The 17,973-nt window shown below is 42.0% G+C and overlaps 1 protein-coding gene across 1 annotated transcript in view; it reads left to right on the top strand.

The window, feature by feature from the left end:
* The window catches only part of herc2 (HECT and RLD domain containing E3 ubiquitin protein ligase 2), a 101,079-nt gene that overhangs the window by 80,130 nt on the left and 2,976 nt on the right, over positions 1 to 17,973 (top strand). The window contains 10 exon segments of the mRNA XM_034217170.1: positions 3,916 to 4,077; positions 5,490 to 5,581; positions 6,996 to 7,135; positions 7,572 to 7,759; positions 8,244 to 8,441; positions 8,878 to 8,961; positions 9,608 to 9,749; positions 10,483 to 10,677; positions 12,526 to 12,638; positions 17,014 to 17,204. Coding sequence (XP_034073061.1) covers positions 3,916 to 4,077; positions 5,490 to 5,581; positions 6,996 to 7,135; positions 7,572 to 7,759; positions 8,244 to 8,441; positions 8,878 to 8,961; positions 9,608 to 9,749; positions 10,483 to 10,677; positions 12,526 to 12,638; positions 17,014 to 17,204 — 1,505 coding nt within the window.

Genomic DNA, 17,973 nt, shown 5'->3' with positions numbered 1-17,973 from the left:
TTTATTTTTTATTTTACTGTATTTGTTCTTATTTTTTTACGTTATTATAGTGTTCTTGATACACTAGAACCGCCAGAGGTCGCTGTATACCTAAAACCGCCAACGGGTCAAATGTACCCGCTATTGATTTTCAAGGTACAATGTTCTTTTATTTATCATGTAGAACAGTGAGTTTTGATCGCACAGGGATGAATTATACCAATAGAATCTGTGGACTCTCAGCTTGATATAGTTTGTGCAGATAGCATGAAGTATAAAATATCGCTACCAGTGCTGATTTAAACGCTTGATGTTAGACTTGTGTTTTGTTTAGCTACAAATCTCTCTATCTCTCTCTCTATCCATCTATAACTATCTATCTGTCTCTCTCTCTATTTATCTATCTATCTCTCTCTCAATCTATCTCTCTATCTATAAGGAACCGCAGTAGGCAAAAGGCGTTGCTATAGCAACACGTCATGTTTACGCACATTTTTTCTGCGATTTTTTTCAATCTGACTTCATATTGACAATTTCTAACAACAGAGGGTGCTACATAACACACTTTCAGGAAAAGTCACGGACTGGGAGACTTTAATATTTTATTGAAAAAAGTGACATTCAATCAAAAAACAGCTGCGGGTAAAATTGACCCGTTGGCGGTTCTAGTGTTAAAATAGTTCTCTATCTGTGTTTTATTTTTGTTTTACTTTTTTTATGCACCACGACACCAAGTCAAGTTCCTCGTACATATCAACCTACCTGGTAATACACCCGTTTCTGATTCTGATAAAGGCTTTGGATTACCTCAATATCAAATGCAATGCGAATAAATCCAATAGAAAGGAAATATCAATAAGATGTTTTGACCTTAGAAAAGAATAAACCAAGATATTTAGGATCAGAAATGATTGTCTTTATAGGAAAACCTGCCTCACATTCAGCATATTCAGGCAGCAGCCTATACACCAACAGTGAAACACATGAGCCCTTTATACTACAGTTTTTAAAAAAGCAGAAATTAAATCTGGGACAGAAAATGTTCCGTTTTAGTTTAATACACACCGTTAAGCTCACACACTATTTTATGAACATGTACAGTGGGGCAAAAAAGTATTTAGTCAGCCACCAATTGTGCAAGTTCTCCCACTTAAAAAGATGAGAGAGAGCTGTAATTTTCATCCTAGGTACACTTCAACCATGAGAGACAGAATGGGGGGAAAGAATCCAGGAAATCACATTGTAGGATTTTTAATGAATTAATTGGTAAATTCCTCGGTAAAATAAATATTTGGTCACCTACAAACAAACAAGATTTTTGGCTCTCACAGACCTGTAACTTCTTCTTTAAGAGCCTCCTCTGTCCTCCACTTGTTAACTGTATTAATGGCACCTGTTTGAACTCGTTATCAGTATAAAAGACACCTGTCCACAACCTCAAACAGTCACACTCCAAACTCCACTATGGCCACGACCAAAGAGCTGTCAAAGGACACCAGAAACTAATTTGTAGACCTGCACCAGGCTGGGAAGACTGAATCTGCAATAGGTAAGCAGCTTGGTGTGAAGAAATCAACTGTGGGAGCAATTATTAGAAAATGGAAGACATACAAGACCACTGATAATCTCCCTCGATCTGGGGCTCCACGCAAGATCTCACCCCGTGGGGTCAAAATGATCACAAGAACGGTGAGCAAAAATCCCAGAACCACACGGGGGGACCTAGTCAATGACCTGCAGAGAGCTGGGACCAAAGTAACAAAGGCTACCATCAGTAACACACTACGCCGCCAGGGACTCAAATTCTGCAGTGCCAGACGTGTCCCCCTGCTTAAGCCAGTACATGTCCAGGCCCGCCTGAAGTTTGCTAGAGAGCATTTAGATGATCCAGAAGAGGATTGGGAGAATGTCATATGGTCAGATGAAACCAAAATAGAACTTTTAGTTTAAAAACTCAACTAGACGTGTTTGGAGGAGAAAGAATGCTGAGTTGCATCCAAAGAACACCTACTGTGAAACATGGGGGTGGGAACATCATGCTTTGGGGCTGTTTTTCTGCAAAGGGACCAGGACGACTGATCCGTGTAAAGGAAAGAATGAATGGGGCCATGTATCGTGAGATTTTGAGTGACATCCTCCTTCCATCAGCAAGGGCATTGAAGATGAAACGTGGCTGGGTCTTTCAGCATGACAATGATCCCAAACACACCGCCCGGGCAACGAAGGAGTGGCTTCGTAAAAAGCATTTCAAGGTCCTGGAGTGGCCTAGCCAGTCTCCAGATCTCAACCCCAAAGAAAATCTTTGGAGGGAGTTGAAAGTCCGTGTTGCCCAGCGACAGCCCCAAAACATCACTGCTCTAGAGGAGATCTGCATGGAGGAATGGGCCAAAATACCAGCAACAGTGTGTGAACACCTTGTGAAGACTTACAGAAAACATTTGACCTCTGTCATTGCCAACAAAGGGTATATAACAAAGTATTGAGATGAACTTTTGTTATTGATCAAATACTTATTTTCCACCATAATTTTCAAATAAATTCTTTAAAAATCAGACAATGGGATTTTCTGGATTTTTTTTTTTTTTTCCTCATTCTGTCTCTCATAGTTGAAGTGTACCTAGGATGAAAATTACAGGCCTCTCATCTTTTTAAGTGGGAGAACTTGCACAATTGGTGGCTGACTAAATACTTTTTTGCCCCACTGTATATTTTCACCTGCTGAATTCAAAACAGAACAAATGAACCAAAGAAAGTGAAAACCATAAAGCAGATTCAGGCAGGAGGCGTATAGAAGTATTATCGGTGCTACAACCCGTTGCTGCAGATACACGCTTTACAACATCAGGAAGATACGTCCCCAGCTGACACAGAAAGCGACGCAGGTTCTGGTCCAGGCTCTCGTCATCTCACGCCTAGACTACTGCAACTCCCTCCTGGCTGGTCTACCTGCATGTGCCATCCGACCTCTGCAGCTCACCCAGAATGCAGCGGCTCGTCTGGTCTTCAACCTTCCTAAATTTTCCCACACCACTCCGCTCCTCCGCTCCCTTCACTGGCTTCCGGTAACTGCTAGAATCCACTTCAAGACACTGGTACTTGCTTACCATGCTGCCAATGGATCTGGCCCTTCCTACATCCAGGACATGGTTAAACCGTACACCCCAGCACGTGCACTCCGCTCTGCATCAGCCAAACTACTCGCTGCACCCTCGCTGCGAAGGGGACCCAAGTTCCCATCAGCAGAAACACGTGGGTTTGCTATCCTGGCTCTCAGATGGTGGAATGAGCTCCCCATTGACATCAGGACAGCAGATAGCTTGCACATCTTCCGGCGCAGACTGAAAACTCATCTCTTTCGACTCCACTTCGAGCGATAGATTTATTAACAAAGCACTTATAAACTAATAAAGGGCTGGCTTACCTAAAGCCAGTTGAGTAGCACTTGAAATGTTTGGCTCTATGAAACCTGATGTACTTATATGATTCTGTTTTCTTCAAGGTTGTGTCTTCCTGGTCGAATGCACTTATTGTAAGTCGCTTTGGATAAAAGCGTCAGCTAAATGTAATGTAATGTAATGTTATCCTACAGAACAGAACAGCTCACAGAGAAGAGACAACACCTGATCCTTTACAACAAACACTATGTTCTTTTAGTTTTGGATCACATTTCAACTTCAGTGTACATATGCAGATGTAGTTAAATAGTTTTACAGAGTGGTCAGTCTTTTTTCTTTTTCTAAACAAAACAATAAGCACACAAGAACAGGGGTGTTTTATTTTCAATATAAAACATTGACAATATAGATCATTAAATAAAAAATTCAAACAGTTAAACAAAAGAAGGGTTCTCCCATCTTTTTAGGTTTTTACTAACATTGTAATCTTGCTATTAATCAATTGACTTGACCTCACTGTCTCTGTCTGTGTCTCCTGCAGGTTGACGCTCTGCAGGGTCACCGGGTGATCGATGTTGCCTGTGGCAGCGGAGACGCTCAGACTCTGTGTCTCACAGACGACGACATGGTCTGGTCCTGGGGGGACGGGGACTACGGCAAACTGGGCCGGGGGGGCAGCGACGGCTGTAAAATCCCCATGAAGGTAAGAGAGTTCAGACTGTGGCATGCAACAGAGGTCAGCAGAGGCATGGCTTTATACTATGTCTCCTTTCCCCCTTATTTGACATATGAAGAAAACAGAGTGTGTGTCAAAAGCATCAAAATTAGTTTTTACTTTCTTGTAATGTCTGAAATACTTCTTCAAATGTACAGTAGTTAAGCACTGCTAGCTTTTAAAACTTCGGCCTTGTGGTAGATATTAGGGATGGGAATTTGAAAGCAAATGTATATTTGAATATTCGACCCCCAAAAAAACGGTTAACCGAAATGTACATATCCTATAAAAAAACCTTTTGGGGAAAAATGTATTTTTTTATTTAATTTAAATAAATACATGTTCAAATAATTATAGAAACCAAGTCGACTTTGTCAAATGTATTGAACTGGTGATCACAGTTTGAACAGTTGACAGCTATAGGCCTACAGCTTTCATGCTTAAAACATAACTTGGTTTTTAAATGAAAGAGCGGTCAGACACGAACAACATAACGGGTTAGGGTAACGTAACCCTATTACAACAGAGATCAACAACCTGTAACAGGGCCTATGCACAGAATGCGAGTATGAGTATGTCTACATGCTCAGGGGAGAGGCGGGTGCGGAGGCGATTCACAATCAGGCCAGCTGTAGAGAAGAGTATAGCAAGGTTTTCTGTAGCCTTCATTTAGGGGGGGGGGGGGGGGATCACGCTCGTGAACTGTTAGCGCCGGAACCTCGCAACGGGGTAACTGCGGAGCGCATTTACGCCGCATTTGGGCATAAGATGAGGTTTGAGTCTGCGTGATCTGCGTGTCGGGAGGGGCAGCAGCCATATCATTGGCTAGAACTAGCTAGATCTGATGGATTTGGACATAAACGCGAGTGAAGTCTAACCGGACACGAGAGAGAGAGATCAGCACCTGCAGCTCTGCCCGCTGTGAGGGACCGGTGAGCGGAGCAAAACACACCTTTAGCTATGGCACTGTCGTATACATTGAATTATTCCATTTGATAATATGTATCAACTTATGCACCCCTCCCAAAAAAAAAAAATTACAATAAAAATATTCATAACTCATATTCTCTGAATAATTTTGAATATTCGATTAATTGTTCCCATCCCTAGTAGATATGGGTTAAAGACATATATAGGCTGATGGCTGATTTAGCACACTTCTATAACAAGGCAATTGAACAAAAAAACATTGAAAGCATTAAGACATATTGCACTTGGAACATAACGTCAAAGAACACATTTAAATACCTGATTATTAAAGAGCCAAGAGACACAATAAGATCTTGATCCTTGAGGCAGAATGCGTGCACATTGTGGAGGGATGAAATGAATATTGAAAGAGATGTGATGTGTGATTTAAACCCTCACATGACAGCTGTATTAACTTCTTGTTTCTGCAGATCGACTCTCTGACCGGCCTCGGCGTAGTCAAAGTGGAATGTGGCTCTCAGTTCTCTGTGGCGCTCACCAAGTCTGGAGCCGTGTACACATGGTACGTTTATCTGTTTATAATAATAAGGTTATTGACCTTATGTAACCCCGCCCCGTTTCACACTTCCGGTTCGACCCGAAAAGTGTCAGTTCTTCCAGTTCGACCACACAGTTAACATTGGATTTAACGAGTCCGATTCTGATTTTGGTTCTGCTCATCGTCTTTGGTTCTTATCGGTTCATAATTTTGGCACTAAAGTCAGATGCCTATTTAAGACACAAAAATGGTTTATATGAAGACCTTTACTCAATTGACAATTCTCCCTGTCTCTTTAGCTGTAAGGCTGAAACGTGCCTGTGTAACACATTAGCCGCTTTCACACCAAGTACTTTGCCGTACTTAGGTTCCAGCACTTAGTTCCCCCATGGAACTAAAGAGCAGATCGCGTTCACACCGGAATAAGTTCACTGAGGGAAGATTACGCAAATGAAGCCGCTGACGTCACTTCTTCTTCTTCTGCTTTGGGTTTACTGGCAGGCCGCAAACCACTTCACGGCGTATACTGCCACCCGAAGTCCCCGGCCAGAAGTCCCCGGAGTTGGGGACTGGCTTCAGTAGAAGCTGCTGGGACTCCCAGCAGCTTCTACTGAAGCCTTCCGAGTAAATCGTCAGAACGCCGACACCTCCTCATCTCCACCGCTCCCATGTTTTCTTTTGTGTTGCCATAAGTTATTCTCTCTCCGTTGGTGCACGGGGCTAATGCTAATGCTAATAATGCTAATGCCATCAAATACAATGGCGGCTTCACAAAACGTTTCCGAATTTTACGGGCCGTGGTTTGCAATTCGCCCAGCCAATCAGAAATTGGAACTTTTTTTCTCCCCAGGAAAGTACCAGCTCTCTAGCAGGGACTAAAAGGGGGTAAAAGTTCTCATGAACTAAGTTCTCTTTTTGGTGTGACCGCAAAATCCCAGGAACTATCGGAACTAAACGGGAAAAGTACGGGGAAAAGTACTCCGGTGTGAAAGCGTCTATACTGTCAACATCGCTGTAATTTCACTCATAGTAACTTTCTAGACAAGACCTTAATCACAAGCAACATCCTGACTCCTCTGCTCTGTGAGTCGGTCTCACAGTTTTGGGATAACAGAGCGTTGTGGGAAAACTTGTTTACTTCTTAGAGGATAAGGCATCCAATACCAACAGACACAGGAGAGGAAACGCTAGATAACCTTTACATGTTAGTAATACACCCTTCGTCCTTATCAAGCCAGTTGTATGTTCTTTCTCTGGAGCTGCTGTGTGTAGAGAGTCTGGGAGACGAACCGATAAGCAGAACCCGAAATCCATTTTCTTTTGGGCACCCGGTTTTGGGAAATGGGTTTTGGTACTGACTCTGAAACTAGGTTTGGTTCACAACCCTATTTGTGATGACATGAGTCTGTTATAAATGTTTGCATGATGTTGTTCTCAGGGGGAAGGGGGACTACCACCGCCTCGGACACGGCTCTGATGATCACGTGCGACGGCCCCGACAGGTTCAGGGTCTTCAGGGAAAGAAAGTGATCGCCATCGCCACGGGGTCGCTGCACTGCGTCTGCTGCACAGAGGATGGTACGATCCACCTCTCTCATGCATCCTCTTCCTTTTTCTTCATATATTTGACGTCACCCTTAATGTATTTGTCGGCGAATTTCAGACCCTTTAACTGTACGAGTTCTCTCTGCCATGTTTTATGTTTTCTTTTACTTTGTATACCACTGATACAATTCTCAGATATCTTTATTGCTCTATTAATATTCTGATCAAAAATATTTGTATTGCGTTTCGACAAGTGTTTGTCATTTAGAGATGGAAAGCAAAATATATATATGCATACAAATAAGACAGTGGTCTGTACTGATTGTATGTACAAAGAACACAAACAAACAATAACAACAACTAAAGTAGTCCCCTACATTCTGCCATGTTAACAGTTGGTCTGCTAACAGTTCAGCTAAGCCGTGTTGGACCGCAGATTCTCAGATTGTTGTTTTTGGGTTTGGCTCAGGAGAAGTGTACACGTGGGGCGATAACGACGAGGGCCAGCTTGGAGACGGCACCACGAACGCCATCCAGAGGCCTCGGCTGGTGGCGGCGCTGCAGGGGAAGAAGATCAACCGAGTGGCCTGTGGCTCCGCCCACACGCTCGCCTGGTCCACCAGCAAGCCCACCAACGCCGGGAAGCTGCCCGCACAGGTACTGAGATCAAGCTTTCATTCTTTATAGTCACAAATTAGATTAGATGTGATTTTTGTTGTTGTTGTAATTATCTTTTTATTTTCCTTTCTTTACAGGTTAATAAACAAAGGAACAACACTCGCAGAAAAGCAGACTTATGCATAAACCAAATAAATACACAGACATCACATAAGGGAGATTAGATAAATATATATTTGTTTTAATGTGATTTTTTTTCTCAGAAGAATACAATAAATCTCAGGACAAAATACACCCAAAAAGTTAGATAAAAAAAAAAAATCCCATTTTAAATATTATTTTTGTGGCCCTAATCTTCTTAGGGCCACATGTTTTGATGACTGTCAACTGTTTATTTTGGCCACAGCTGATGTTGAATTGACATTGGGAAATTCCATCACTGTCCACATGTCCAGTAGATGGCAGTAAAGCTTTGCATCATTAAAACAAAGTGACTCTAAAATGCCTATCATGTGTGTTAAAGGTTCCCATGGAGTACAACCACCTGCAGGAGATCCCCATCATGTCGCTGAGGAACCGGCTGCTGCTCCTTCATCACATCTCAGAGCTCTTCTGCCCCTGCATCCCCATGTTCGACCTGGAGGGCCGGCTGGGCCAGACGGGACACGGACCCTCGGTGGGCTTCGACACGCTGAGGGGAATCCTGATCTCCCAGGGCAAGGTGAGATGAACGGATCAGTCAGTGTTATTCTACACCCACAACATGCTGTTATAGTTATTTTATTCTAAACACACACAAAAAACAGATGTGCATTGTCAGATTTAATTGAAAGATGCCCTTATATGTTTTTTAGGGTGTTCCCTTTCCTGTAGTGTGTTCTAGAGGTTTTTGTGCATGTTAATGGTCTGCAAAGGCTAAAATCCCTGTGTTCCCTACAGAGGGAGTTTCTCTCCCACACACTTCCCCCCCAAAGTACCCAAAGTAAAAGTACTGGTTATGCGTAATGGCTCATTTCAATATAATGTATATTCAATTACTTAATTTTGGTGCGAATGCTTTTCTACTTAATTTTGAAAACCCAACTTTTACTTTTACCAGCATTTTAGCATAATAGTATTTTTGGGGACTGATGAAACCTTTTTGTCTCCGTGAACAGGAAGCAGCGTTCAGGAAGGTGGTTCAGGCCACGATGGTGAGGGACCGGCAGCACGGCCCTGTGGTGGAGCTCAATAGGATACAGGTGAGAAATAACACACACACACACACACACACACACAGACACACACACACACACACAACTTATAATCACGTTTATCCTTTGCCAAGTCTCCTGCTCACTCTTACTGCAGCCCTCACCCTCCCTCCCTGTGTTCCAGACAGGCGTTACATGTGATTCTTTCATAAGGGATGTGTGTGTGTGTGTGTGTGTGTGTGTGTGTGTGTGTGGGTGTGTGTGTGTGTGTGTGTGTGTGTGTGTGGTGTGTGTGTGTGTGTTGTGTGTGTGTGTGTGTTGTGTGTGTGTGTGGTGTGTGTGTGTGTGTGTGTGTGTGTGTGTGTGTGTGTGTGTGTGTGTGTGTGTGTGTGTGTGTGTGTGTGTGTGTGTGTGTGTGTGTGTGTGTGTGTGTGTGTGTGTGTGTGTGTGTGTGTGTGTGTGTGTGTGTGTGTGTGTGTGTGTGTGTGTGTGTGTGTGTGACTCCACACCGCCTCCCCCCCTTCTCGCTTTGGTTGTTTCCATGTCTCAGAGCTGTCATATCCAGGACTTCATGCTCATCACTAGTTTGTTTATATATAACAGGAAGTCATTAAACACAGAACAGAAACAAAGTAAACCATGACCTCTTCTCCCCCTCCTCCTCCTCTCTCCTCCTCTCTCCCCCCCCCTGCAGGTGAAGCGCTCCCGCAGTAAAGGAGGTCTTGCTGGTCCTGATGGCACTAAGTCAGTGTTTGGTCAGATGTGTTCTAAGATGAGTTCCTTCAGTCCCGACAGCCTGCTGCTGCCTCACAGGGTGTGGAAGGTCAAGTTTGTGGGTAGGTGTTTAAAGATCAAATGTACTTGTTGTTGTTTGCTCACAGCAGCATGTCAACAAGGCATTGCACATATAATAAACCAAAAAGAAACATAGTAGTGCTTACCACTGATGATGAATGTATGACGACAGGAGATTCATGGTTCCTTTAACAATAACAGCCAACAATTCAGGTTCAAGGGAATGTAAGTAACGCTGCCAGATTGTATAGAACTGGTCAGATTTGGCATGTAAAACATTTGTGAGATATTCCGGGGGAACCGACTCAAATATAATGTTGCGCCAACCTTCGAGGGATGGGACCTGATCCTTAGTCCACTGTAAGGCAAGGCAAGTTTATTTATATAGCACTTTTCAACACAAGGCAATTCAAAGTGCTTTACAAAAAAATGAAAGACATTAAGAAAATGGCATTTAAAATCAGTCATTAAGCCTGTAATCAAATATTTTTCCTAGCAGCAAAAGTAAGGACATTATATAATGTTCTGTTCGCAGCAGTAGGTAGTGATTTGACTGGTAGACCTAGAATCAAAGACAGCGGGTCCGTATCTAAATGTCTGAAATATCTTCTCCATTTCATCTAATATGTCAGACCAATATTTCTGCAGTTCGCCGTACCTTTGTATTGAATATGTTATACAACGTTACTTTACCCTTTCGTGCTGTGACGCCCTAAATCCCCCCGCTGCAGGACGAGTTAAGTGTTTCTGATCTGATGCTCTTGTCTCTCTCAGGTGAGTCTGTGGACGACTGTGGGGGGGGTTACAGTGAGTCGATCGCTGAGATGTGTGAGGAGCTGCAGAACGCTCTGACGCCGCTCCTCATCGTCACTCCCAACGGCCGTGACGAGTCGGGCGCCAACAGAGACTGCTTCCTGCTCAACCCGGCCGCCAAGTCCGCACTGCACATGAGCATGTTCCGCTTCCTGGGTACGATCCTGCTAATCCAGTCAGGGACGGCTAATCCCAGACAAACAAAAACTGAAATATGCAAAAACGTACAAAAGCTTCAGGTGCTTTTTCACTGATAAAACACCTGGACTGAGCTGCGACTCGCTTCAGTGCCCCACAGGTTTCTACTGCACAGTGAAGTGCTGTTGTGTTTGGGTAAAGCAGTAATCTGGTGTTCAGGTTCATATTGATTCATACTGAAACACCCCTGTGATTATACTCGTTAAGTATTTATTTAGATTTTCTTTCTTTTTTAGATTTTGCACATTTGGCTTAACCTTCTTATGTTTAGGTACATTTCAGAGGTGGGAGAACTTGTATGTACTTGAGTAAAAGTAGAAGTACTCAGATCTTGTACTTGAGTAACAGTAGAAGTACTCAGATATTGTACTTGAGTAAAAGTAGAAGTACTCAGATCTTGTACTTGAGTAAAAGTAGAAGTACTCAGATCTTGTACTTGAGTAAAAGTAGAAGTACTCAGATCTTGTACTTGAGTAAAAGTAGAAGTACTCAGATCTTGTACTTGAGTAAAAGTAGAAGTACTCAGATCTTGTACTTGAGTAAAAGTAGAAGTACTCAGATCTTGTACTTGAGTAAAAGTAGAAGTACTCAGATCTTGTACTTGGGTAAAAGTGGAAGTACTCAGATCTTGTACTTGAGTAAAAGTAGAAGTACTCAGATCTTGTACTTGAGTAAAAGTAGAAGTACTCAGATCTTGTACTTGAGTAAAGTAGAAGTACTCAGATCTTGTACTTGAGTAAAAGTAGAAGTACTCAGATCTTGTACTTGAGTAAAAGTAGAAGTACTCAGATCTTGTACTTGAGTAAAAGTAGAAGTACTCAGATCCTGTACTTGAGTAAAAGTAGAAGTACTCAGATCTTGTACTTGAGTAAAAGTAGAAGTACTCAGATCTTGTACTTGAGTAAAAGTAGAAGTACTCAGATCTTGTACTTGAGTAAAAGTAGAAGTACTCAGATCTTGTACTTGGGTAAAAGTAGAAGTACTCAGATCTTGTACTTGGGTAAAAGTGGAAGTACTCAGATCTTGTACTTGGGTAAAAGTGGAAGTACTCAGATCTTGTACTTGAGTAAAAGTAGAAGTACTCAGATCTTGTACTTGAGTAAAAGTAGAAGTACTCAGATCTTGTACTTGAGTAAAAGTAGAAGTACTCAGATCTTGTACTTGAGTAAAAGTACAAGATCTAAGTACTCAGATCTTGTACTGGAGTAAAAGTAGAAGTACCATACCAAAGTAACATAAAATGGAAATACTCAAGTAAAGTACAAGTAACAATTTTTTTTACTTAAGTACAGTATTAAGTTACTTCCAACCTCTGGTAAATATCTTTATTTAAAAAAAAAAATATTGCACATCTAACTGTAAACATTAAATAATTATTTATTTTGTATTCAATTCTCTCTTTTATAGGGCTTTCTCAATTCATATATATATATATATATATATATATATGAATATACATTTATTTAAATGTTCTCTTTTATTGCACATATATACTTATATTTATAGAAATATTCTTAGTCTATTTTGTTTAAATTAATCTTTGACTGAACGTTTTGCAACTTCCTATGTTTATATAATATGTAGAGCAACTTCTAAATTCTCTGTTTAGATAAACGTTTTTTAACTTTTTGCAAATTTGTACTACTTTCTTATGTTTAATACATTTGTCCTTATTGGTACATTTGACTTTAACTCCTCATGTCTACATAATTGCTTTAATTCTATGTATAGTTTTTTTTTTTATAGCAACTGTCACAACACGCAATTCCCCCATAAATAAAGTGTTCTGGTTCTGTGTGTGTGCAGGAGTGGTGCTGGGCATCGCTATCCGGACAGGAAGTCCTCTCAGTCTGAACCTGGCCGAGCCCGTCTGGAAGCAGATGGCCGGCATGAACCTGACCATCGCTGACCTCAGTGAGGTATGTACACACACCCAGGCTCTGTGTTTTTAATACACACGGAAGATTAGTGTGGAAATATTTGAAAGGAATACGGAGAAGGACATTAGTATTTAGGTTAAATGCAGGTTTGGTGAGTAACGGATTACATTTCCACTTTCTTAGGTTCATTTGTTCTGATTTTAATTCAGCAGGTGAACCTATATGTTCATAAAATAGTGTGTGTGATCCAGTGGCGAGCCGTGACTTTTATACCTAGGCCATCTGACCCCCACCCCTTCCCTCGAGTTGTTACGTCACAGTGTATACTTCAGCGGAATATCAAAACAATGGCCCGGGGTGCAAAACGCATCAATGAAAGCAAGCCTCTACCATACAAAACAACACCTGTAAATAACCCTATTTGTGTTCTTTGAAATTGAAAAGGATATTGCATTGTGTTTGTTACTTTCGTTGCAGTTGTATGTCTTAAATGTAATTTGGCATGCTTTTATTTTGAAGGCGAGTTTATGCTGTTGACAGGAAGTTGTTGTTGTTATGGAAACAAGAAAAGTTTCACAGCGGGCGGAACTTGTCATAAAGTCCGCGATAATAACACCCACCCATTTAGAGGGAAGATATGATTGGTCAATTGTACTGTCATTTGACATTACTCTCTCGTTCTGTTACTATAGCAACCCTCTGTGAATTCATAGCTGGACCGCCTGGACGTCCAACAGCTCCTCTCTTCACAGACTCGCAGAGACGAGCTTCTTTCATTTAACCCTTCACATTCCAACAGAAACTGAATAGGTAGATTCAAAGTATTTATTTCTTTGGAAATGTTATTTTAAATACAATTAAATCAAGTTATTTTTGGTAAAACTAATGAAAAATATAACTTAAAAAAAGAATATATTTTTTTAATGTTTTTAAATATTATTTTGTAGAATATCTTAGGCCCTGACGGCTCGCCACTGGTGTGATCTTAACTGTGTGTATTAAACTGAAACGGAGCATTTTCCGTCAGCTCAGATTTTATTTCTGCTTTTTCAAACTGTACTATGTGCTCATGTGTTTCACTGTTGGTGTTTAGGCTACTGCCTTGGGTTAATCTGCATTGCATTTGATATTGAGGTAATCTAAAAGTAAAGTAATCAGGTTACTTTGTATTGTGGTAAAAAGCACTTTGAATTGCCTTGTGTTGAAAGTTGCTATATACATAACCTTGCCTTGGTACTCAGATCAGATTACATTCGTTTTAACAGGTTACATTTTTGAAGTGGACCCCACCCCCCACCCTGTGTGTGTGTTACAGAAAGTCTCTCACTGTAGAGGATTAGAGTTTAATCTGAGCAGGAATGTAAAGGAATGTGTTCTTGTTCCAGGTTATAAAGCAGATCATGAGATCATAAAAACGTATATGTCTGACATTAGGAGACGTACACCACATGAGCACAAACAGTACTACAGTTTAAAAAATCTGGGCTGACAGAAAATGCTCCGTTTTAGTTTAGTACACACAGTTAAGCTCACACTCACTATTTTATGAACATATAGGTTCACCTAAACCATGAAGCAGATTCAGGCAGGAGGCGTATATATTCTTAAAGTATTATCCTACAGAACAGAACAGCTCACAGAGACAACATCTGATTCTTTTTCATCTAACACTATACGAAGGTTTTACTAACACTGTCATCCTGCTAGTTATCCACAATATGTAAGAAATGCAACAGTAGACTCTCTTATGTAACTGTCAGGAATACAGTTAGTTTGTTGTGAATCCTCATTTCTCCCCAAGCCTGCACTCACTGTACCTGCTTCCCAGAATTCTATATTTCAGTCTAAGAGCCACAGTGTGAGCTTTTGTTTGAAAGGGAATGGAGTCCTTCCCTCACGCTGCGATCATGAGCTCCTGAACCGCCATACTACGCAGCGGGAGGAGAAACTCTGGTCCCGCACAAAGCTGCTCTTGTTTGGAGTTTGTTGCCCTGGAGATATCGTAAAGGTTGATGTGAAAGGAATACAGTAGGATGGACCGTTGTGCCGCTCACGGGGAATGTGATGCGAGCATGAGGACACGAGTGCACCCACGTAATAAGAACACGCATAACAAAAGATGAATGCTACTGCAGGTGAAGTTAATGGTTATTGTAACTCTGTCGATATTCAGCAATCATCTGGTTTTCATCATTAATATCTTAATTAATAGTAATACACCACTGTATATTTTGTCATAAATGTTTTTTTTATTATTGTTTTTAATATATTAGTACAATGTGCACAACTTCTCAATACTATTTAAATACTTTTCATTCCATTTTATTTAATATTTGTAAATGGAATGTACTTTTATTATTTATTTATATAGCACTTAATCAGGTCTTTTCGACCCCTCAAAGTGCTTTACACACACACACACACACACACACACACACACATACACACACCGTTGGCCAAGGATACATCGACATGTTGACTACACGGGCTGGGATCGAACCAACAACCTTTTGGTTGAAAGACGACGCACTCCCTCGCAGACACAGTCGCCCTTGTATTTATTTTATTTTATTATTATTGCAGATATTTACTCAAGTTCTTATGTTTATATAAGTTCTTATTGCGCATTTTAACCTTTAATGTTTATATAAGTGTTATTTCATTTTATTTTTACTTTAACTTTATATGTTTCAAACATTATTATTTATTTTTTATATTTATTGAACATTTTATCTTATGATTATATTACTATTTTGTTCTTATCTTCTTATTGCACATATATATATATATTTGTATCGGTCATTAAAGTGCTTAACAGTACTACTGTCATATTGACCTCTGAAATGTCCGAATTGACCAATCAGAATCGAACTATTACAGCAGGGGTGGGGAAGCTCCGGCCTTTAACGGCTCGTTGTAGCTCCAATAGCTCCAGCCCCCACCCTCCCTGTGAGCACAGTGTGCTCTGATTGGTCGGGACGTTGTGAATCGTGCTAAGCTCCGTGGAGGTGTTGTTTCCTTGTTTAGCGATACACAGTCAAACTCATCCTGAGCACACACAAAGTCACAGCCGAAGTAAAAACAATAAGTGTGGCTTGATATTGAGTAAGAAAAGGGTTGATAAACGCTGAGAGAATGGGTCTGCAGAGAGAATGGGTCTGCGGAGAGAATGGGTCTGCGGAGAGAACGGGTCTGCGGAGAGAACGGGTCTGCGGAGAGAACGGGTCTGCGGAGAGAACGGGTCTGCGGAGAGAACGGGTCTGCGGAGAGAACGGGTCTGCGGAGAGAACGGGTCTGCGGAGAGAACGGGTCTGCGGAGAGAACGGGTCTGCGGAGAGAACGGGTCTGCGGAGAGAACGGGTCTGCGGAGAGAACGGGTCTGCGGAGAGAACGGGTCTGCAGAGAGAACGGGTCTGCAGAGAGAATGGGTCTGCAGAGAGAATTTCGCCGCGATCCCAACTGTCTGTTATCAGCCTGCAGCCAGGGAGGAGAGATCAGCAGAGCTGCATGCACTGAGTGTGTGAGGAAGTCCGTGGATTGGTCAATTTGGACCAATCAGCGGGGGCTTAACGTAACGGCTCCGCGGACGTAACGTAACGGCTCCACGGATTGGTCCATTTCGTTCCGGGTACGGTTGACATCATGCGTACCCGGAAGAATCAAATGGACAGTGACGTATCTCCAACGAGGCGTTTTGGGGAGGTATTTTCTGTGTTAGAGTTTTACTCGCTACAGGGTGCACTTTGAGGGTTTGTGACTCTGCAGACCGTTTACTTGCAGAAAAAGCTACATAACACACAAGGGGACGGGTAATAACTGGAAAAGCATGACATGGGACCTTTAAAAACAAATCTTTCTGCGGGAGCATGCCCCCCGGACCCCCCTAGAGGAGGTTAGGTCCCCCCCCCACTTAAATCATGTTCACATGGATAGGAAACTAAATACATTTGCACACATCTTGTGTCCAGATCTTTCTGTTTTGGTGGTCATGCCACACCGTGCACATGCGTGCGCGAGTCATGGTGAGATATCTGGATTGAGAGGTTGCTTTTTCTTTGCACAGCATGAAAGAAAGGTGAAATGAATGGGCTGTGATTTTAGTATTTCTAAGCGGAGGTCAATAATTTGTACGGGCCTCGGAGGATGTTGAAAACATTGAAATGGCCCCTGAGAGGAAAAAGGTTCCCCACCCCTGTGTTACAGGATGTGTTTTTTGTAAATTGTGTAACTTTTTAATCTTTAATATTTTGTTATGCATCCTTCTTAGGTAACATTAAGCTGTCTTTGGCTCTTCTCTGCTGTAACAATGTACATTTCCCCTCTGTGGGACTAATCAAGGATTTCTGATTCTGAATATTAAACTAAGCCTGAATGAGTAAGCGTTAATGCTTTACGTTTGTGTTCTTTCTACCAGGTTGATAAGGATTTTATTCCCGGCCTGATGTACATCCGGGACAACGAGGCGACAACGGAGGAGTTTGAGGCGATGTCGCTCCCGTTCACCGTCCCCAACGCCAGCGGGCAGGACATCCAGCTCAGCTCCAAGTTCTCCCACATCACGCTGGAGAACCGAGCCGAGTACGTCCGTCTGGCCATCAACTACCGGTGAGGAAAAACACTGAATGAGTAAAATCAATCGGAGCCACCTGTTATGCAAAATTCTCTTCTCATGTCTCTTCTACATCAACATGTGTCCCCTCTTCTTCATGTCTCTTCTACATCAACATGTGTCCCCTCTTCTTCATGTCTCTTCTACATCAACATGTGTCCCCTCTTCTTCATGTCTCTTCTACATCAACATGTGTCCCCTCTTCCTCATGTCTCTTCTACATCAACATGTGTCCCCTCTTCTTCATGTCTCTTCTACATCAACATGTGTCCCCTCTTCCTCATGTCTCTTCTACATCAACATGTGTCCCCTCTTCTTCATGTCTCTTCTACATCAACATGTGTCCCCTCTTCCTCATGTCTCTTGTACATCAACATGTGTCCCCTCTTCTTCATGTCTCTTCTACATCAACATGTGTCCCCTCTTCCTCATGTCTCTTCTACATCAAACATGTGTCCCCTCTTCCTCATGTCTCTTCTACATCAACATGTGTCCCCTCTTCTTCATGTCTCTTCTACATCAACATGTGTCCCCTCTTCTTCATGTCTCTTCTACATCAACATGTGTCCCCTCTTCTTCATGTCTCTTCTACATCAACATGTGTCCCCTCTTCTTCATGTCTCTTCTACATCAACATGTGTCCCCTCTTCTTCATGTCTCTTCTACATCAACATGTGTCCCCTCTTCCTCATGTCTCTTCTACATCAACATGTGTCCCCTCTTCTTCTTCATGTCTCTTCTACATCAACATGTGTCCCCTCTTCT

This window comes from Gymnodraco acuticeps, unplaced genomic scaffold (genome assembly GCF_902827175.1).
Source record: "Gymnodraco acuticeps unplaced genomic scaffold, fGymAcu1.1, whole genome shotgun sequence".
In the NCBI taxonomy this organism is placed as follows: Eukaryota; Metazoa; Chordata; class Actinopteri; order Perciformes; family Bathydraconidae; genus Gymnodraco; species Gymnodraco acuticeps.
Note: the sequence above shows the minus strand (reverse complement) of the source record. Positions and strands in the feature narration are given on the sequence as shown.